General features: G+C 72.5%; 2 protein-coding genes across 2 annotated transcripts; both read left to right on the forward strand.

Annotated features, from left to right (window-relative positions):
* The first annotated feature begins 441 nt into the window (after positions 1–441).
* On the forward strand, positions 442–3,718 carry FBXL6 (F-box and leucine rich repeat protein 6). Its single transcript, XM_064505512.1, has 9 exons — positions 442–848; positions 982–1,140; positions 1,222–1,285; positions 1,578–1,709; positions 1,792–1,899; positions 2,165–2,278; positions 2,468–2,699; positions 2,785–3,025; positions 3,365–3,718. The coding sequence occupies exons 1-9, from the start codon at positions 442–444 to the stop codon at positions 3,528–3,530; spliced, it is 1,623 nt and encodes a 540-aa protein (XP_064361582.1). The 3' UTR covers positions 3,531–3,718.
* Positions 3,719–4,064: 346 nt separating this feature from the next.
* TMEM249 (transmembrane protein 249) lies at positions 4,065–6,454 on the forward strand. Its single transcript, XM_064505513.1, has 5 exons — positions 4,065–4,110; positions 4,181–4,332; positions 5,797–5,989; positions 6,073–6,158; positions 6,287–6,454. The coding sequence occupies exons 1-5, from the start codon at positions 4,065–4,067 to the stop codon at positions 6,452–6,454; spliced, it is 645 nt and encodes a 214-aa protein (XP_064361583.1).
* Positions 6,455–17,825: the final 11,371 nt, after the last annotated feature.

Below are 17,825 nucleotides of genomic sequence, written 5' to 3' on the forward strand. Positions count from 1 at the left end.
GACCCCCATAGCTATGGGGGCTGGACCCCCCCCCCAGCAAGGACCTTCATAGGTACCAGGGCCAGGCTCCCCCCCCCAGGGGCCCCGTAGGTACAGGGGACTGGGCCCCCCCCCCATGTCACCACAGCCCCCCAGCAGGAGCTGCCCCCCCCCAAGGCCTGGGGATCCCCAGGGACCATGAGCCCTGCACAGGGATGAAGCCCCCCCCCCCGGGACTGCGACCCCCCAGGGACCCAGAACCGCCCCCCGCATAGAGAGGGGAACCTGGGCACCCCCCCATAGGGAGGGGGTCCCGGCCCCCCCCCCCCCCCGCAGACCCCATTGCAGGGGCCGGGCCGCAGGGCCTGGCCGGGGGTCCTGGCGCGGGGGGGGGGGGGGCCCTCACGCCGTCGCCCTGTCCCCAGCCCCGCCGCGCCGCGCCGCGCCCCCCGAGTAGCCCCCATGGCCGAGCCAGGCGCCCCGGCCGGCCGCGGGGGGGGCACCGCCACCGCCACCGCCACCCGCCCGCGCCGCGGCGCCCGGGGCCGAGCCCGCCGGAGACGGACCCGCAGGGGAGCGGCGCCCGACGACGTGGTGCACGAGACGGACGACGGCGTGCTGCTCGTCATCCCCAGCGCCGGGGCGCAGGCGGCCGCCGGCAAGAAGAGGCCGGCGCGGGGCCCCCCGGCGAGGAAGAGGAGGCGAGAGGAAGAAAGGGCCCCGGCGGCGGCTCCCGAGAGCCGCGCGGCCCCGGCGAGCTCGGCCGGCGCTGCTCAGAGCTCCTGGGGCGAGCGGCTGCCCGTGGAGCTCCTGGTGCGCATCTTCGAGCCCGTGGTGGCCCGCGACGGCGCCGTGCCCTTCCTCTGCAGGTGGGGACCCGCGTCCCGCCGGGATTGCGGCACGCTCCGGAGTGCCGGCTGCGGCTGCCGGGCGCCTACCGGTGACCGCCGGGCGCGGGGGGGCAGGCGGCGGCGCCGGCGTGACGGGGGTCTGCGTCCCCAGGGCCGCCCGCGTGTGCCGGCTGTGGTACGGCGCAGCCTCCGAGCCGGTGCTTTGGCAGAAGGTCTCGCTGGGCTTCTGCTGGGGGGAGCCGGGCAAGAAGCGCCCGCCGCCGGTGCAGAAGAGGGTCCTGGGCACGGTGCGGTGGCTGGCGGCGAGCAGGTGGGTGCCGCGCGCTGGGGGCCCCTCGCCGCCGGGACGGCCTGGGGCGCGGCGGCCTCCGCACCTCCCTTCCCCGCGCAGGTTTTCGCTTCTGCGGGACTTCGTGCTTTGCCGCTGGAAGAGCCACGTGCCCTTCGTGCTCGAGGTGAGCAGGGCGCTGCTGTCCCCGCGCCTCGGGGGCCACCCGCGCCCGTGGCCACCGCGCAGGGGTTCTGGTGGCGGTGGCACCCGGGTGACGGGCAGGGAGATCGTCGCTCGGGAGATGCTCTAGGACGTCGGCAGCGCCTGGGCCCGCCGCCGCCCGCGCGCTGGCCTTCTGGTGCTCCCCCGTCCCCTCCGGGTGACGGGGGCGGCTCTGGCGGTGGGGACGAGCCCCTGGGCTCCTCCCCCCGGTCCCCAGCCCCCCCTTCTCCCGGCCGCTCTCCTCTGCCCGGCAGGCGCTGCAGGACTGCTGCCCCCTCCTCGCCTCCCTCAAGCTGTCCCACTGCAGCGGGGTCACCGCGGAGGCCCTCGCCGGCCTGGCCGCCCGCTGCCCCCGCCTCCACAGCCTGAACCTGCAGAACTCCCAGGTGGGCTGTGTGTGTGTGGGGGGGGGGGTCCCTGCCCGTCCAGCCCCCCCGGAGCTGCGCCCGAGCCCGCCGGTGCTTGCAGGTGGACGCCTCGGCCGTGGTGACCTTCCTGGAGGTGGGCGGCAGCCGGCTGCGGCAGCTCTGGCTGACCTACAGCTCCCGCCTGAGCGCCATCGTGGCCGCGCTGGCGGTAAGCGGGAGGCGGGGGTGGGCCCTGCCGCGGCTCTGCGTGGGGCAGGGGGACGCGTGGGGCAGAGGGGTTGGATCCGCGGAGCTGCTGACTTTAATGGCACGCGTGGCATCCGGGAGCCGGGTGCTGCTGAGGCGGCTCCGGCGCTCGCAGCGCCCAGCTCTGGGGTGGCGGCGGTCTCCCGGCGGTGCCGGGGTAGAGCCGGGTCCGAGGTTTTCCGGGCGGGATGCGGGTGCTGCTCAGCTGCCTCGCGCGCTCTCCGCAGAGCGGCTGCTGCCCCGGCCTGCGGCTCCTCGAGGTGAACACGGAGGTCAAGCAGAGCAGCCAGCACTTCCAGGTCCCCGTGGAGCAGCTGCAGGCAGCCTGTCCCCAGCTGCAGGTACGCCCGGCCGCGCCGCCTCCCCCGGGACGGGCCGCTCCGTCCGGCCCCATCCCGCGTCCCTCGGCTGCGGCCGGGGAGCATCCCCGCCTCGCGCATCTCCTCCGTGCCGCGGGCGGGCGAGGGCTCCGGGGCCCCCCAACCTGGCTCCCGCGGCCCTCCCCGTGTCCCCCCCCCCGCCCCCCCCAGGTGCTGCGCCTGCTCAACGTGATCTGGTCGCCGAAGGCGAGCCCCCGCGCGGCCCCCGCGGGCCCCGGCTTCCCGCAGCTGGAGGAGCTGTGCCTGGCCACCACCTCGTACTCCTTCGTCAGCGACGGCGTGCTGCAGCGCATCCTGCACGCCTCGGCGCAGCTGCGCGTGCTCGACCTGCGCGGCTGCTCCCGCGTCACGCCCCAGGGGCTGCAGGCGCTGCCCTGCCCCGGTGAGCGCGGCCTCGGGGGGGGGACGGGGACGGGGGACGGGGGACAGGGGACGGGGCCGCGCCAACCGTCTCTGCTCTGCGGCAGACCTGGAGCAGCTGCACCTGGGGCTGTACGGCAGCGCGGGGCAGCTGGTGCGGCCGGCGCGGGGCAGCGCGCTGCTCACCGGGAAGTGGCGGCACAGCCTGCGCGAGCTCGACCTGGCCGGCCAGAGCTTCGGCGAGCGCGACCTGGAGCAGGCGCTGGCCGCCTTCGCCCAGGGCCCCGCCGGCGCCGCCCTCCGCTCCCTCAACCTCACCGGCACCAAGGTCACCCTCGGCACCGTCAGGTGAGCCGGGCCCCGCCGGCCAGGGAGAGCGGGCGGGCGGCGAGGAGCCCCGAGGCCTGCGTTTGCGGGGAGGAGGGCGGTGGGCTGGCGAGGGGGCAGAGCCGGGGCTGCGGGGGCGACGGTGCAGGGTGCGGAACACGTGGAGGGGGGAAGCAGGGAATAGCTGGGTGCCGGGGGGGTCCCCTGGGTGCCGGGAGGGTCCCCTGGGTGCCGGGGGGGTCCGGGTGCCCAAATCATCTAGGGAGGGGAGGAAGCGGCAGCCTGGATGGCAGCCGTGGCCCCTCTCCCTCGGTGGCTCCCGGTGTCCCCGCGGCTCACGGTGTCCCCGCTTCCCCGCAGCGCCCTCCTCCTCGGCTGCCCGACCCTCACCTACCTCAACCTGTCTTCCTGCCGCTACCTGCCCCGCGGGATGAAGAAGGCGTACCGGGGCCAAGACGCCCTCCGCCAGTGCTTGCACCGGCTCCTCACGGCCGCCGACGAGCCCTCGGCCCAGGACACGGCGTAGGGAGGCCCGACCCGCCGGCAGCACCCGCCACCGGGAGCCCCGCGGGCCGCGGCAGCAATAAGGACTCAGGACGCCCCCCTGCCCCGCTCCCCCCGCGTTTTGTATCCCCCCTCCCCGGTTTTGTAGGGTTTTCCCAGGCGCCGCAGCGCCTGGCGCTATGCAATAAAGGGCCGCGGCCTCGGGGCGCCTCTCCCGCCTGGCTCCCTGCTCCGCGGCGCGTTGCCGGGGCGCTCGCTCCGGAACCCCCGGGGCGGCACCGGCACCCAGCGGGGCTGCGGCGAGGGGCGTTGCCGCTTGCAGCGCGAGGCGGGTTTGCCGCGTCCCCTAGGAGCCGGCTTTCCCGCGGGATCCGTCCCGGCGGGCGCGGAGGAGGGCGGGCGGCAGGTGCCCTCGGCTCGGGGGCTCCGCGGGGGCCCCTCCGCCCCGGCCCCCGGCACGGAGCCGCCGGCGTGGCTGCGCCGGGCCCTGTCCCACGGCCCGCTGGCGCGGTGGAGCAGCGTGCTGCCCGACGCCGAGCAGGGGCTGCTGCGGAAGATGCGGGCCAACCCCTACCACCCCTTCCAGCTGCGGCGGATGCAAGGTGAGCGGGGGGGACGCGTGGGCCGTGGCCCCCTCGCGCCGGCACCTCCCCGGCAGCCGCGTCCCCGCAGGGTACGTCATGGAGTACTACAAGAGCACGCTGTGGAAGGGGCTGCTCCTCCTCGTCGTCAGTGCCGTCAGCTGGAGCTTCCTCCACGAGGTGGAGAGGGTACGGAGGGCCGCGGCCCCCCCGGGCCAGAGCGCAGGGCTGCCGCGCCGTGCTGTGGGTCCTGCAGCCCCCGGCCCTGCCCCACACCGTGTCCCTGGGCCAGGGTCCTGCAGCCCCCGCCTGTGCCCCACACCATGTCCTGTCCTGCAGCTCCATGCCGTGCCCCGCACCATGTCCCCGGGCAAGGGTCCTGCAGCCCCTGCCCATGCCCCACACTGAGTCCTGGGCCAGGGCCCTGCAGCTCCGTGCTGTGCTCCATGCAGGGGTCCTGCAGCCCCCGACCGTGCCCCACACCGTGTCCCTGGGTCAGGGTCCTGCAGCCCCCGGCCGTGCCCCACACCGTGTCCTGGATCACAGTCCTGCAGCCCCTGGCTATGCCCCACACTGAGTCCTGGGTCAGGGTCCTGCAGCCCCCGGCCATGCCCCACACCATGTCCTGTCCTGCAGCTCCATGCCGTGCCCCACACCGTGTCCTGGGCCAGGGTCCTGCAGCTCCATGCCATGCTCCATGTGGGGGTCCTGCATTCCCCGGCCGTGCCCCACACCATGTCCTGTCCTGCAGCCCCCGCCCGTGCCCCACACCATGTCCTGTCCTGCATTCCCCGGCCGTGCCCCACACCATGTCCTGTCCTGCAGCCCCCGCCCGTGCCCCACACCATGTCCTGTCCTGCAGCTCCACACCATGCCCCACACTGAGTCCTGGGCCAGGGTCCTGCAGCTCTGTGCTGTGCTCCATGCAGGGGTCCTGCAGCTCTGGGCCGTGCCCCACACCGTGTCCCTGGGCCAGGGTCCTGCAGCCCCCGGCCATGCCCCACATTGAGTCGTGGATCACAGTCCTGCAGCCCCCAGCCGTGCCCCACACCATGTCCTGGGCCAGGGTCCTGCAGCCTCTGACCATTCCTTGTCCTGTAGCCCGTGGTGGGCATCATGCAACCGTAGTCCATGCCCATGCCCGTGCCCCACACGGGCTTTGCATCCCATGCCCGTGCCCCACACGGGCGCTGCATCCCATCCCTGTGCCCCACACGGGCTCTGCATCCCGTGCCTGTGCCCCACATGGGCGCTGCATCCCGTGCCCCACACGGGCGCTGCATCCCGTGCCTGTGCCCCACACGGGCTCTGCATCCCGTGCCCCACACGGGCGCTGCATCCCATGCCTGTGCCCCACACGGGCTCTGCATCCCGTGCCCCACACGGGCGCTGCATCCCATGCCTGTGCCCCACACGGGCTCTGCATCCCGTGCCCCACACGGGCTCTGCATCCCGTGCCTGTGCCCCACACGGGTGCTGCATCCCGTGCCTGTGCCCCACATGGGCGCTGCATCCCGTGCCTGTGCCCCACACGGGTGCTGCATCCCGTGCCTGTGCCCCACATGGGCGCTGCATCCCGTGCCTGTGCCCCACACGGGTGCTGCATCCCGTGCCTGTGCCCCACACGGGCTCTGCATCCCGTGCCCCACACGGGCGCTGCATCCCGTGCCCCACACGGGCTCTGCACGCCGTGCCGTGCCCACGCAGGAGGAGCAGTTCTTGACGTGGCTCTGCTGCTACGGGGTGGCGGCGGGGCTGTGGCTGCTGCTCAGCTCCCTGCACAAGTGGCGCCTGGTCATCGACCACCCCGGCGGCTCCTACCAGCTCCACGTCCGGGGACGCCTGTGGCGGCAGCAGCCCCTGCACCAGATCTACATCCGCCTCACGGCCCAGGAGAACAGTGCGGCCCCCCCAGACCCCCAACCTGCCCCCTAAGCCGCCCCCCGGCCGGGCGCTCACCCCCTGCCCCACGCTGTCTTGCAGCCTCCGGCGTCCCCTACTACGCGCTGGTGCTCGGCGGCTACGGCCTGGAGCCCATCTCGCTGACCACCCTCTCCCGCAACTACCAGGTGAGGCCGGGGGGGGTGCTGGGGGGCACGGGGACCCCCCCCCCCCCTCCCTGGGCCAGCCCTGCGCCCGGGGAGCCCATCACCGTGGCCTCGGGCCGGCCGCTGCCCGGCTGCCCCTGGCCCCGCAGTGCCTGGAGCTCCTGGGGCGGCGGATGGCGCAGCGGCTGCGCATCAACTACTTCGACTGCCGGGACGCGTCGCGGCGGCACGCGGTGCTGCACTGGCCGCCGGGGGGGCCCCGGGGGGCCGGGGGTGCCGAGGGGGCTGCCGGGCCCCCCATGGCCCAGCCCGTGTGAGCGGGCGGCAGTAAAGACGTGTCCCCCCCCCCATCCCGGTGCCTGCTGGGCTCCTCTGGGCTCCCCCCTCGCCTGGGGGCTGCCCCGGCACCCTGTGGGGCTGGGCTGGCCCTGCTGTGGGGCTCTGCATGGGGCCAGGCTGCTGTGGGGCTGGACCCTTGCCATGGGGCTCTGCAGGGGGCTGGGCTGCCGTGGGGCTAAACTGGCCTCTCTGTGGGGCTGGACCCTTGCCATGGGGCTCTGCATGGGGTCAGGCTGCCGTAGGGCTGGGCTGGCCCTGCTGTGGGGCTCTGCAGGGGGATGGGCTGCTGTGGGGCTGAACTGGCCTCTCTGTGGGGCTGGGCTGGCCCTGCTGTGGGGCAGGGCTGGGCTTCCGTGGGGCAGGACCCTTGCCATGGGGCTCTGCAGGGGGCTGGGTTGCCATGGGGCTGAACTGGCCTCTCTGTGGGGCTGGGCTGGGCTTCCATGGGGCTGGACCCTTGCTGTGGGGCTCTGTAGGGAACTGGGTTGCCATGGGGCTGGGCTGGTCCTGCCATGGGGCTCTGCATGGGGCATGGGGCTGGGCTGCTGTGGGGCTGGAGCCTTGCTGTGGGGCTCTGTGTGGGGCTGGGCTGCTGTGGGGCTGGGCTGGGCTGCCATGGGGCTCTGCATGGGGCTGGGCTGCTGTGGGGCTGGACCTTTGCTGTGGGGCTGGACCTTTGCCGTGGAGCGCTGCAGGGGGCCAGGCTGCCATGGGGCTGGGCTGACCTTGCCGTGGGGCTCTGCAGGGGGCTGGGCTGCTGTGGGGCTGTGCTGGCCCTGCCGTGGGGCCGAGCTGGCCTCTCTGTGGGGCTGGACTGGCCTTGCCATGGGGCAGGACTGGCCCTGCTGTGGGTCTGGGCTGGGCCGGGCTGCCGTGGGGCTGGGCAGGCCCCGCTGTGGGGCTAGGCTGCCGTGGGTCTGGGCTGGGCCAGGCTGCCGTGGGGCTGGGCAGGCCCCGCTGTGGGGCTAGGCTGCCGTGGGGCTGGGCTGGGCCAGGCTGCCGTGGGGCTGGGCAGGCCCCGCTGTGGGGCAGCGCTGCCGTGGGGCAGGGGTGGCCCGGCCCTGCCGCCTTCCCCCGCTAGGTGCCGCGAGCGACATGTGGGACCCGGGGAGCCACCACTGCGGAGCCCCCGTGCCGTGGGGCGCCGTGGGGCCGGGGCACACCGCACCCCACAGCCTCAGCCCCACATGCCGCCGTGGGGCCGGGGCACACCGCACCCCACAGCCTCAGCCCCACATGCCGCCGTGGGGCCGGGGCACACCACACCCCACAGCCTCAGCCCCACAGGCTGCCGTGGGGCTGCAGCACCCGGCCCCCGTGGCCCCCTCCCAGGCACGGCTATGGGGCTCAGCCCCACGCGCTTGCAAGGGCCTGGCTGGACCTGCTGCAGACCCCTGTTGGGGGGGGCACGGAGGTCTGGGTGGGCGCTGTGGGGCAGAATGGCTGCTGTGGGGCAGGATGGGTGCTGTGGGGTGGGATGGGCACCATGGGGCGGGATGGGTGCCGTGGGGCAGGATGGCTGCTGTGGGGCAGGATGGGTGCTGTCACGTGGGATGGGTGTTGTGGGGCGGGATGGGTGCTGTGGGGCAGGATGGGCGTCGTGGGGCGGGATGGGTGCTGTGGGGCGGGATGGGTGCTGTGGGGCAGGATGGCTGCTATGAGATGGGATGGGTGGTGTGGGGCAGGATGGGTGCTGTGGGGCGGGATGGGTGCTGTGGGGTGGGATGGCTGCTATGAGATGGGATGGCTGCTGTGGGGCAGGATGGGCGCTGTGGGGCAGGATGAGCGTCGTGGGGCGGGATGGGTGCTGTGGGGTGGGATGGCTGCTGTGGGGCAGGATGGCTGCCATGGGGCGGGATGGGTGCTGTGGGGTGGGATGGCTGCTATGAGATGGGATGGCTGCTGTGGGGCTGGATGGCTGCTGTGGGGCAGGATGCGCACCATGGGGCAGGATGGGCGTCGTGGGGCGGGATGGGTGCTGTGGGGCGGGATGGCTGCTGTGGGGCAGCATGGGCACCAGGAGCCCAAGGGGGCACCGTGGGGCAGGGTCCTGTGGCGGGGGGGCGTGTGGGGAGCTCTGTGCTGTGGGGCACATTGTGGGGGCACGTGGGGGCACACGGGGTATATGGGGGGCACGGGGGGGGCCACACGCATAGGGGGCACATGGGGGGTTGGGGGACACGGGGGACATGGGGGGGGGCATGGGGGACACGGGGGGACACGAGGGATATGGGCCGTGGGGGGGGGACACGGGGTGGACACGGCGGGGGGGGGGGGTCTATACCGGGGGTGTGGGGCTGCCTGCAGGGGCACTAAGGCTTTGCTCGGGGGGGGCACTGGGGGGTCCGGGGGGGGCACGGCACCATGGGGGGGGCACCCCGATGCTGGGGGGGGGGGCACGGCGCTGGGGGGAGGGGGGCACCAGGCGTGCATGGGGGGCACGGCATTGCATGGGGCATGGGGGGGCTGCACGGGGTGGGGAGCAATGCAGGGGGGGGCACACGGGGGGGTGCAGAGCATTGCATGGGGCGGGGGGGCACACGGGGGTGCATGGGGGGGCACATGGCATTGCACGGGGTGGGGGGGCACACGGGGGTGCATGGGGGGGCACATGGCATTGCACGGGGGGGGCACACTGATGCTGCATGGGGGGCACATGGCATTGCACGGGGGGGGCACACGGGGGTGCATGAGGGGGCACATGGCATTGCACGGGGGCTGGGGGGGCACACGGGGGTGCATGAGGGGGCACATGGCATTGCACGGGGGCTGGGGGGGCACACGGGGGTGCATGGGGGGGCACATGGCATTGCACGGGGGCTGGGGGGGCACACGGGGGTGCATGGGGGGGCACATGGCATTGCACGGGGGCTGGGGGGGCACACGGGGGTGCATGAGGGGGCACATGGCATTGCACGGGGGCTGGGGGGGCACACGGGGGTGCATGGGGGGGCACATGGCATTGCACGGGGGGGCACACGGGGGTGCATGGGGGGGCACATGGCATTGCACGGGGGGGCACACGGGGGTGCAGGGGGGGGCACATGGCATTGCACGGGGGGGCACACGGGGGTGCATGGGGGACACATGGCATTGCACGGGGGGGCACACGGGGGTGCATGAGGGGGCACATGGCATTGCACGGGGGCTGGGGGGGCACACGGGGGTGCATGGGGGGGCACATGGCATTGCACGGGGGGGCACACGGGGGTGCATGGGGGGGCACATGGCATTGCACGGGGGGGCACACGGGGGTGCAGGGGGGGGCACATGGCATTGCACGGGGGGGCACACGGGGGTGCATGGGGGGCACATGGCATTGCACGGGGGGGCACACGGGGGTGCAGGGGGGGCACATGGCATTGCACGGGGGGGCACACGGGGGTGCAGGGGGGGCACATGGCATTGCACGGGGGGGCACACGGGGGTGCATGGGGGCACATGGCATTGCACGGGGGGGCACACGGGGGTGCAGGGGGGGCACATGGCATTGCACGGGGGGGCACACGGGGGTGCAGGGGGGGCACATGGCATTGCACGGGGGGGCACACGGGGGTGCATGGGGGCACATGGCATTGCACGGGGGGGGCACACCGATGCTGCATGGGGGGCACATGGCATTGCACAGAGCTGGGGGGGCACACGGGGGTGCATGGGGGGGCACATGGCATTGCACGGGGGCTGGGGGGGCACAAGGGGGTGCATGGGGGCACATGGCATTGCACGGGGGCTGGGGGGGCACAAGGGGGTGCAGGGGGGGCACATGGCATTGCACGGGGGGGCACACTGATGCTGCATGGGGGGCACATGGCATTGCACGGGGGGGCACACGGGGTGCATGGGGGCACATGGCATTGCACGGGGGGGGCACACGGGGGTGCATGGGGGGGCACATGGCATTGCACGGGGGGGCACACGGGGGTGCATGGGGGGGCACATGGCATTGCACGGGGGCTGGGGGGGCACACGGGGGTGCATGGGGGGCACATGGCATTACACGGGGGCTGGGGGGGGCACACCGATGCTGCATGGGGGGGCACATGGCATTGCACGGGGGGGCACACGGGGGTGCAGGGGGGGCACATGGCATTGCACGGGGAGGCACACGGGGGTGCATGGGGGGGGCACATGGCATTGCACGGGGGGGCACACGGGGTGCATGGTGGGGCACATGGCATTGCACGGGGGGGGCACACCGATGCTGCATGGGGGGGCACATGGCATTGCACAGAGCTGGGGGGGCACACGGGGGTGCATGGGGGCACATGGCATTGCACGGGGGGGGCACACCGATGCTGCATGGGGGCACATGGCATTGCACGGGGGGCCACACTGATGCTGCATGGGGGGGGCACATGGCATTGCACGGGGGCTGCGTGGGGGTCCCCGGCGCCGCACGGGGGGCCGTGGCGGGGCGGGGGGGCCGGGGCGGCAGCTGGGCGCAGGGGGCCCCCCCGGGAGGCGCGGGGGCGGCCGGGGGCTCATTAGAGGCGGCCGGGCGCATGTGGGCTCGGCGGCGGCCGGCGCGGGGCCCTGATGGCCTGTCGCCGCGCGCATCTGCGCCGGCCCCCGCGCGCCGTGATGGATCGCGGCCCCCCGCGCCCGGCCCCCCGCGCCCGCCGCCGCCCCGGCCCCCGGCCCAGGTGCGCCCGGCCCCGCCGCCGCCGCGGCCCCCCGAGCGGCGGGGGACCCGGCTTTATGGCGCATCACCGCCCCGCCACATGCGCCTCGCCGCCTGATTAGGCCCCAATTAGCCCCGCGGCGGGGCCGGCGCGGGGGGCTGGGCGGGGGCCGGGGGGGGGGGCTGGGTGACCCCGCTTGCAGCAGGGTGCTGGCAGCACTCGGCTGGTGCAGGGGGCTCGGCGGTGCAGGGGGCTCGGCGCGGGTGCTGCCCCGGCGGTGCAGGGCCTTGGCGGTGCGGGGTGCCCCGGCAGCGGTGCAGGGCAGCTCGGTGGTGCAGGGTGCCCCAGCAGCGGTGCAGGGTGCCCCGGCAGTGCAGGGCAGCTCAGCAGTATGGGTGCCCCGGCAGCGGTTGCAGGCACCCCGGCAGCGACATAGGGCAGCTCGGCAGTGCAGGGTGCCCCGGCAGCGGTGCAGGGTGCCCTGGCATCGGCACAGGGCAGCTCGGTGGTGCAGGGTGCCCTGGCAGCGGTTGCAGACACCCCGGCAGTGGTGCGGGGCAGCTCAGGGGTGCAGGGTGCCCCAGCAGTGCAGGGCAGCTCAGCAGTATGGGTGCCCTGGCAGCGGTTGCAGGGTGCCCCAGCAGCGGTGCAGGGCAGCTTGGAGGTGGTGCAGGGCATCTCGGTGGTGCAGGGTGCCCCGGCAGCGGTGCAGGGTGCCCTGGCAGTGGTGCAGGGCAGCTCAGGGGTGCAGGGTGCCCTGGCAGCAGCTGCAGACACCCCGTCAGCGACATAGGGCAGCTCGGTGGTGCAGGGTGCCCTGGCAGCGGTGCAGGGCAGCTCAGGGGTGCAGGGTGCCCCAGCAATGGTGCAGGGTGCCCTGGCAGCAGTTGCAGACACCCCGGCAGTGGTGCAAGGCAGCTCGGCGGTGCAGGGTGCCCCAGCATTGGTGCAGGGCAGCTCAGGGGTGCAGGGTGCCCCAGCAGCGGTGCAGGGCAGCTTGGTGGTGGTGCAGGGCAGCTCAGTGGTGCAGGGTGCCCTGGCAGCGGTTGCAGGTTGCCCCGGCAGTGGTGCAGGGCAGCTCAGGGGTGCAGGGTGCCCCAGCAGTGGTGCAGGGTGCCCCGGCATTGGCACAGGGCATCTCGGCAGTGCAGGGTGCCCCAGCAGTGGTGCAGGGCACTTTGGTGGTGCAGGGTGCCCCAGCAGCGGTTGCAGACACCCTGGCAGTGGTGCAGGGCAGCTCGGCGGTGCAGGCACCCCGGCAGCAGTGCAGGCACCCAGTGATGCAGGTGCCCCGGTGCCGGTGCCAGCACCCAGCAGCAGCGCAGGGTGCCCGGACGCCGCAATGCCACCATGCCGCGATGCCATGATGCCGCCATGCCACCATGCCGCGATGCCGCCATGCCGCGATGCCACGATGCCGCGATGCCGCCATGCCGCCATGCCGCGATGCTGCGATGCCGCGATGCCGCCATGCCACGATGCCGCCATGCCGCGATGCCGCCATGCCGCAACGCAGCTGGGCCGCGGCGGAGCCCAGGTGTGGCCGGGCGGCCCGGCGGTGCCGAGGGGGGAGGCGCGCCGCGGGGAAGGGGCGGCTCGGCCGCCGGCGCCATTTATCACGCGCTGTCAGCGGCCGCCCGGGATTTACATGTTTATATGGTTTTAACGATGCGGCGGCGGGGGCCGGCGCCCAGAGCCCGCGCGGCACACGAGGCCCCGCAGCCCGCCGCGCCTCGACGCCCGCCCCGTCGCGCTGGCGTCGCGGGGCCCCGGCGTCCGGGCAGGCGGCTCTGGCGCCCCGCCGGCGTCGCGGGGCCGGTTGGGACGAGCGCGGCGGGCTGCGGCGGCGGACGGCGGCGGCGGGCGGCTCCCCTTCCCCCCAGCCCGGGGCCCGGCGGCTCCCGGCCTCGTTAAGCATTTTTAATGAGCCGGGCCTAGCCCAGATGATGCCGTCTCCGCGGTGCAGCCTCCCGGAACGGGCCCTGGCCGGGCTCGGCGCCGCGCTAATCAAAATGCTAATGCGCCGCGGTCCCCCGGCGCCCCCCGACCCCCCCCCCCGCCACCGCCGCTGCAGCCGGGGGCCTCCGCTACCCTCCGCCGAGGTGGCCGCGGCCGGGGCGTCCGGCACCCGCGGGTGACCCAGCCCCTGGCACCCACGGGCGCAGGGGACGATGCACCAAGGCCCCCGCGCTGCAGGGCTCGGAGCCGCGGCGCGGGCTGCCCGCAGGCCCGGGGGGGGGGACGGTGCAGGCCGCGCGTGCTGGGGGGGGGGTTGCACAGCAGCAGCACCCCGTGCCGTCTCTGCCCCTCTCCCACCGCCCCGGGCCGTCCGAGGCGGCGCCGGCAGCGTCGAGGCACGGTGACGCCGTGCAAGGCCGCAGCGGGTTGCACATCCCCGGGGGCGCGTGCACGGCCGCGGTGGGCCCCCCCCGGCACGGCCCAGCCGGGCTCTGCGTGCATCCCGACCCCCCCGGGCCGGCGCCTTTGTGCCAGGCGGCCGAGGTGGCGGCGGGGACATTAATCTCGTTTGTCACAAGCGGTCCCCGGGGGCGGCGGGGGAGCCCGGCTCGGGGCCGGAGCCCTTATCTCGGCCCTGCAGGGTGGAAGCGGAGCCCTGGGAAAGCCGGGGCGGCGGGAGCGCCAGCGCGGCCCCCGCGTGCAAACGCGGCAACAAAGCCCCCCAGAGACCCCCCCTCCCGGTCCCCCCCCCAGGGACGGGGTGGCCACGGTGCAGGGGACGGGGAAACCACAGTGCAGGGGACAGGGTGGCCCTGGTGCATGGGGTGGGGTGGCCAAAATGCAGGGGACGGGGACGCCACGTTGCAGGGGATGGTCACGGTGCAGGGGACGGGGAAACCACGGTGCAGGGGACAGGGTGGCCACGGTGCAGGGGACAGGGTGGCCCTGGTGCATGGGGTGGGGTGGCCAAAATGCAGGGGACGGGGACGCCACGTTGCAGGGGATGGTCACGGTGCAGGGGACAGGGAAACCGTGGTGCAGGGGACAGGGTGGCCCTGGTGCAGGGGACAGGATGGTCACAGTGCAGGGGACAAGGAAATCACAGCGCATGGGATGCAGTGGCCACGGTGCAGGGGACAGGGAAGCCACGGTGCAGGGGACAGGGAAACCACGGTGCAGATGATGGGGTGGCCACGGTGCAGTGCACGGGATGGGCACAGTCCAGGGGATGGGGAAATCACGGTGCAGGGGACAGGGTGGCCACGGTGCAGGGGACAGGATGGTCACAGTGCAGGGGACAGGGAAACGATGGTGCAGGGGACAGGGTGGCCCTGGTGCAGGGGACAGGATGGTCACAGTGCAGGGGACAAGGAAATCACAGCGCATGGGATGCAGTGGCCACGGTGCAGGGGACAGGGAAGCCACGGTGCAGGGGACGGGATGGTCACAGTGCAGGGGACAAGGAAACCACGGTGCAGGGGACAGGGAAGCCACAGTGCAGGGGACAGGGTGGCCACGGTGCAGGGGACGGGGAAGCCACAGTGCAGGGGACGGGATGGTTACAGTCCAGGGGACAGGGAAACGATGGTGCAGGGGACGGGATGGTCACAGTGCAGGGGACAAGGAAACCACGGTGCAGGGGACAGGGAAGCCACAGTGCAGGGGACAGGGTGGCCACGGTGTGGGTGTGCAGCGACCAAGGTGCTCAGGCCGGAGCAGCCAGCTCCATCCACAAAAAAGGAAAAACATCTGTACCGCGAGGCTGGCCCAGCGCTGGGACGGGGAGCCCAGAGAGCGGGGGGCCCCGTCCCTGGAGAGGTGTAAAGGCCATGCGGCCAGGGGACAGGGCAAGGGGCTCCGGGGGGCCCGGCCTGGGCAGGGGCTGGGCCCAGACGGGCTCCAGAGGGTCCCGCCAGCCCCAGCGGTTCTGCGGGTCCGTCACGGAGCGGCAGGGGCTGCGGCGGAGACGGGACGGGGCAAATAAACCCGGAGGGAAGGGAGGAAAGGAGGGAACGATGAAATATATACAGGGAAAAGCAACAGGGCTGAGGGATCTTGGTGTGCGGGGACGGGGATGGGGGTGTGCGGGGATGGGGATGGGGGTGTGCAGGAGCAGGTTTGTGGATATGTGGGGCGTTTTGGCCTGCCAGGATGGTTTTCTGGGTTGCATGGCGTCGTACTGGCATCAGAGCGGTGTTTCATGGTGTACAGGCGCCTTTTTGAGGTGCTTAGATCATTTTTGGCAAGCCGGGGTGCGAGGATGGTCTGCCCGGGGGGGGGTCAGGTGCAGAGCGGGATTCGGGTGCAGGTGGGTTGTGTCGTGCAGAGCAGGTTTTGCTTTCCAGGCGGTTTTGCGGTGCAGCGCAGGTTTCGCGGGAACCTGCAGGGCGGGTTTTGGGGTAGAGGGTGAGTTTTGGGGTGCAGGAGGGGTTTTGGGGTAGAGGGTGAGTTTTGGGGTGCAGGGCGGGTTTTGGGGTGGAGGGTGAGTTTTGGGGTGCAGGAGGGGTTTTGGGGTGGAGGGTGAGTTTTGGGGTGCAGGAGGGGTTTTGGGGTGGAGGGTGAGTTTTGGGGTGCAGGAGGGGTTTTGGGGTGGAGGGTGAGTTTTGGGGTGCAGGGCAGGTTTTGTGGTGGAGGGTGAGTTTTGGGGTGCAGGAGGGGTTTTCGGGTGGAGGGTGAGTTTTGGGGTGCAGGAGGGGTTTTGGGGTGGAGGGTGAGTTTTGGGGTGCAGGGCGGGTTTTGGAGTAGAGGGTGAGTTTTGGGGTGCAGGAGGGGTTTTGGGGTGGAAGGTGAGTTTTGGGGTGCAGGAGGGGTTCGGGGTGCAGGGTGGGTTTGGAGGTGCAGCGAGGGTTACAGTGTGCAGTGGGTGTCGGGGTGCAGGGTGGGCTTTGGGATACAAGGCTGGTTTTGGGGTGCTTTGCCTGCTTTCGGGTGCTGGGTGGGTGCCGGGGCACTGGGCGGGTTTCAGGGTGCCGTGCTCACTTTGGGGTGCCAAGCACATTTTGGGGTGCCAGGTGAGCATCGGACGGGGCAACCTGAGCATCCAAGGGGGCAACCCCAGAACGGGGGCAACCGCAGCACCCACGGGGGCAACCGCAGCACTGGGGCAGCAGCAGCACCCAACGGGGGCAACTGCCGGAGCCAGGACAACCCCAGCATCCGACGGGCACCCTGCAAACGGGGGCAACCGCAGTGCGCGGGAGGCAGGCGCAGCATCCAGCCTGGGAATCGCAGGACGGCTGAGGCTGCAGGGACCTCTGGAGCTCACCTAGTCCACGTCCCTGCTCCAGCAGGGTCACCCGGAGCACGTTGCCCAGGATCGTAGATGGCTTTTGAATATCTCCAAGGATGGAGACGCCACAGCCTCTCTGGGCAACCTGTCCCAGTGCTCTGTCACCCTCACAGTAAAGCTTTTCTGTATGTTCAGGGCTTCCTGTGTTTCAGTGTGTGCCCGTTGCCTCCCGTCCTACCGCTGGGCATCACTGGGAAGAGCCTGGCCCCATCCTCTTGACACCCTACACGTTGATCAGATCCCCCTCTTCTCTTCCTGGAGAAGTCTTCCCTCTCCTTTCCTCACAGCAGAGATGCTCCAGGCCCTTCAGCACCTTCGCAGCCCTCCGCTGCCCTCGCTCCAGTAGCTCCATGTCTCCCTCGCGCTGGGGAGCCCAGCACTGGACCCGTCTCTCCAGCCTGTCCGGGTCCCTCTGCAGGGCAGCACGGCCCTCCGGGGCATCAGCCGCTCCTCCCAGCTTTGGGCCACCTGTGAACGTGCTGGGGGACCACTCCGTCCCCTCGTGCAGGTCACTCATGGCGAAGCTGAACCAGACCGGACCCAGCGTTGGCCCCCGGGGCAACCGCAGCACCCGGGGGGGCAACCCCCGAACCTGGGCACCGCCTGTGCGTGCAAGCGTGCGTGCAGGCGCACGTGCGTGTTTTCCGCTTGCCCCGGTGATGCTCAGGCAGCGAAGCTGCAATCGCAGCACCAACGTGAGCAGCATCGGCCCCGCGTCGCTGCCGCCCGAGCCGGGCTGCGGCCCCGGGGCTGCACAGGTGCCGGGCGCCGGGGGCGAGCGGGGAAGTCGGCGCTGACCTCAATTAATTCCCCGGCTGAAACAAAGATCCCGTGCAAATAACGGCAAGCTGTTGTCTTCCCGGAGCCGGAGCGCACACGCGGGGCGGGGGCGGGGGGGGGGTTCATTTGCAGATTTAATTGAGGTCACGTTGCACTTCCCTCTCACTTCGCCCGTGCACGCTCGCACACGCAGCCTGCGTGCTCACACCCCCGTGCACGCTCGCACGTGCACACACGCTCTCTCGCACGCACGGGCACACTGCCCCCCCCCAGCCCCGGGTGGCCGGTCACACACACAGCCCCTCTGCACGCTCACACACACGGGCACACTCACAGCCTCCCCCACTGCGCGTGGTCTCACACCCGTGGACGCTGACACCCCTGCGTGGGCTCCCGCGCACACGTCCTCGTGCACGCGCACACTCCCGTGCATGCTCACACTCGCACATGCATCCCCCATGCGTGCTCACACGCACACACACACACACGCCTGTGCACGCTCACACACGCATCCCCCATGCGTGCTCACACCTGTGCCTGTTCACACGTACATGCACCCCATGCATGCACACACACACTTGTGCATGCTCACAATACCCAAGCATGCTCACACACGCACACACACGCCTGTACACGCTCACACACACGCGTCCCCATGTATGCTCACACACATGTGCATGCTCACACACACGCATCCCC

This window comes from Dromaius novaehollandiae, chromosome 2, assembly GCF_036370855.1.
Source record: "Dromaius novaehollandiae isolate bDroNov1 chromosome 2, bDroNov1.hap1, whole genome shotgun sequence".
Lineage (NCBI taxonomy): Eukaryota > Metazoa > Chordata > Aves > Casuariiformes > Dromaiidae > Dromaius > Dromaius novaehollandiae.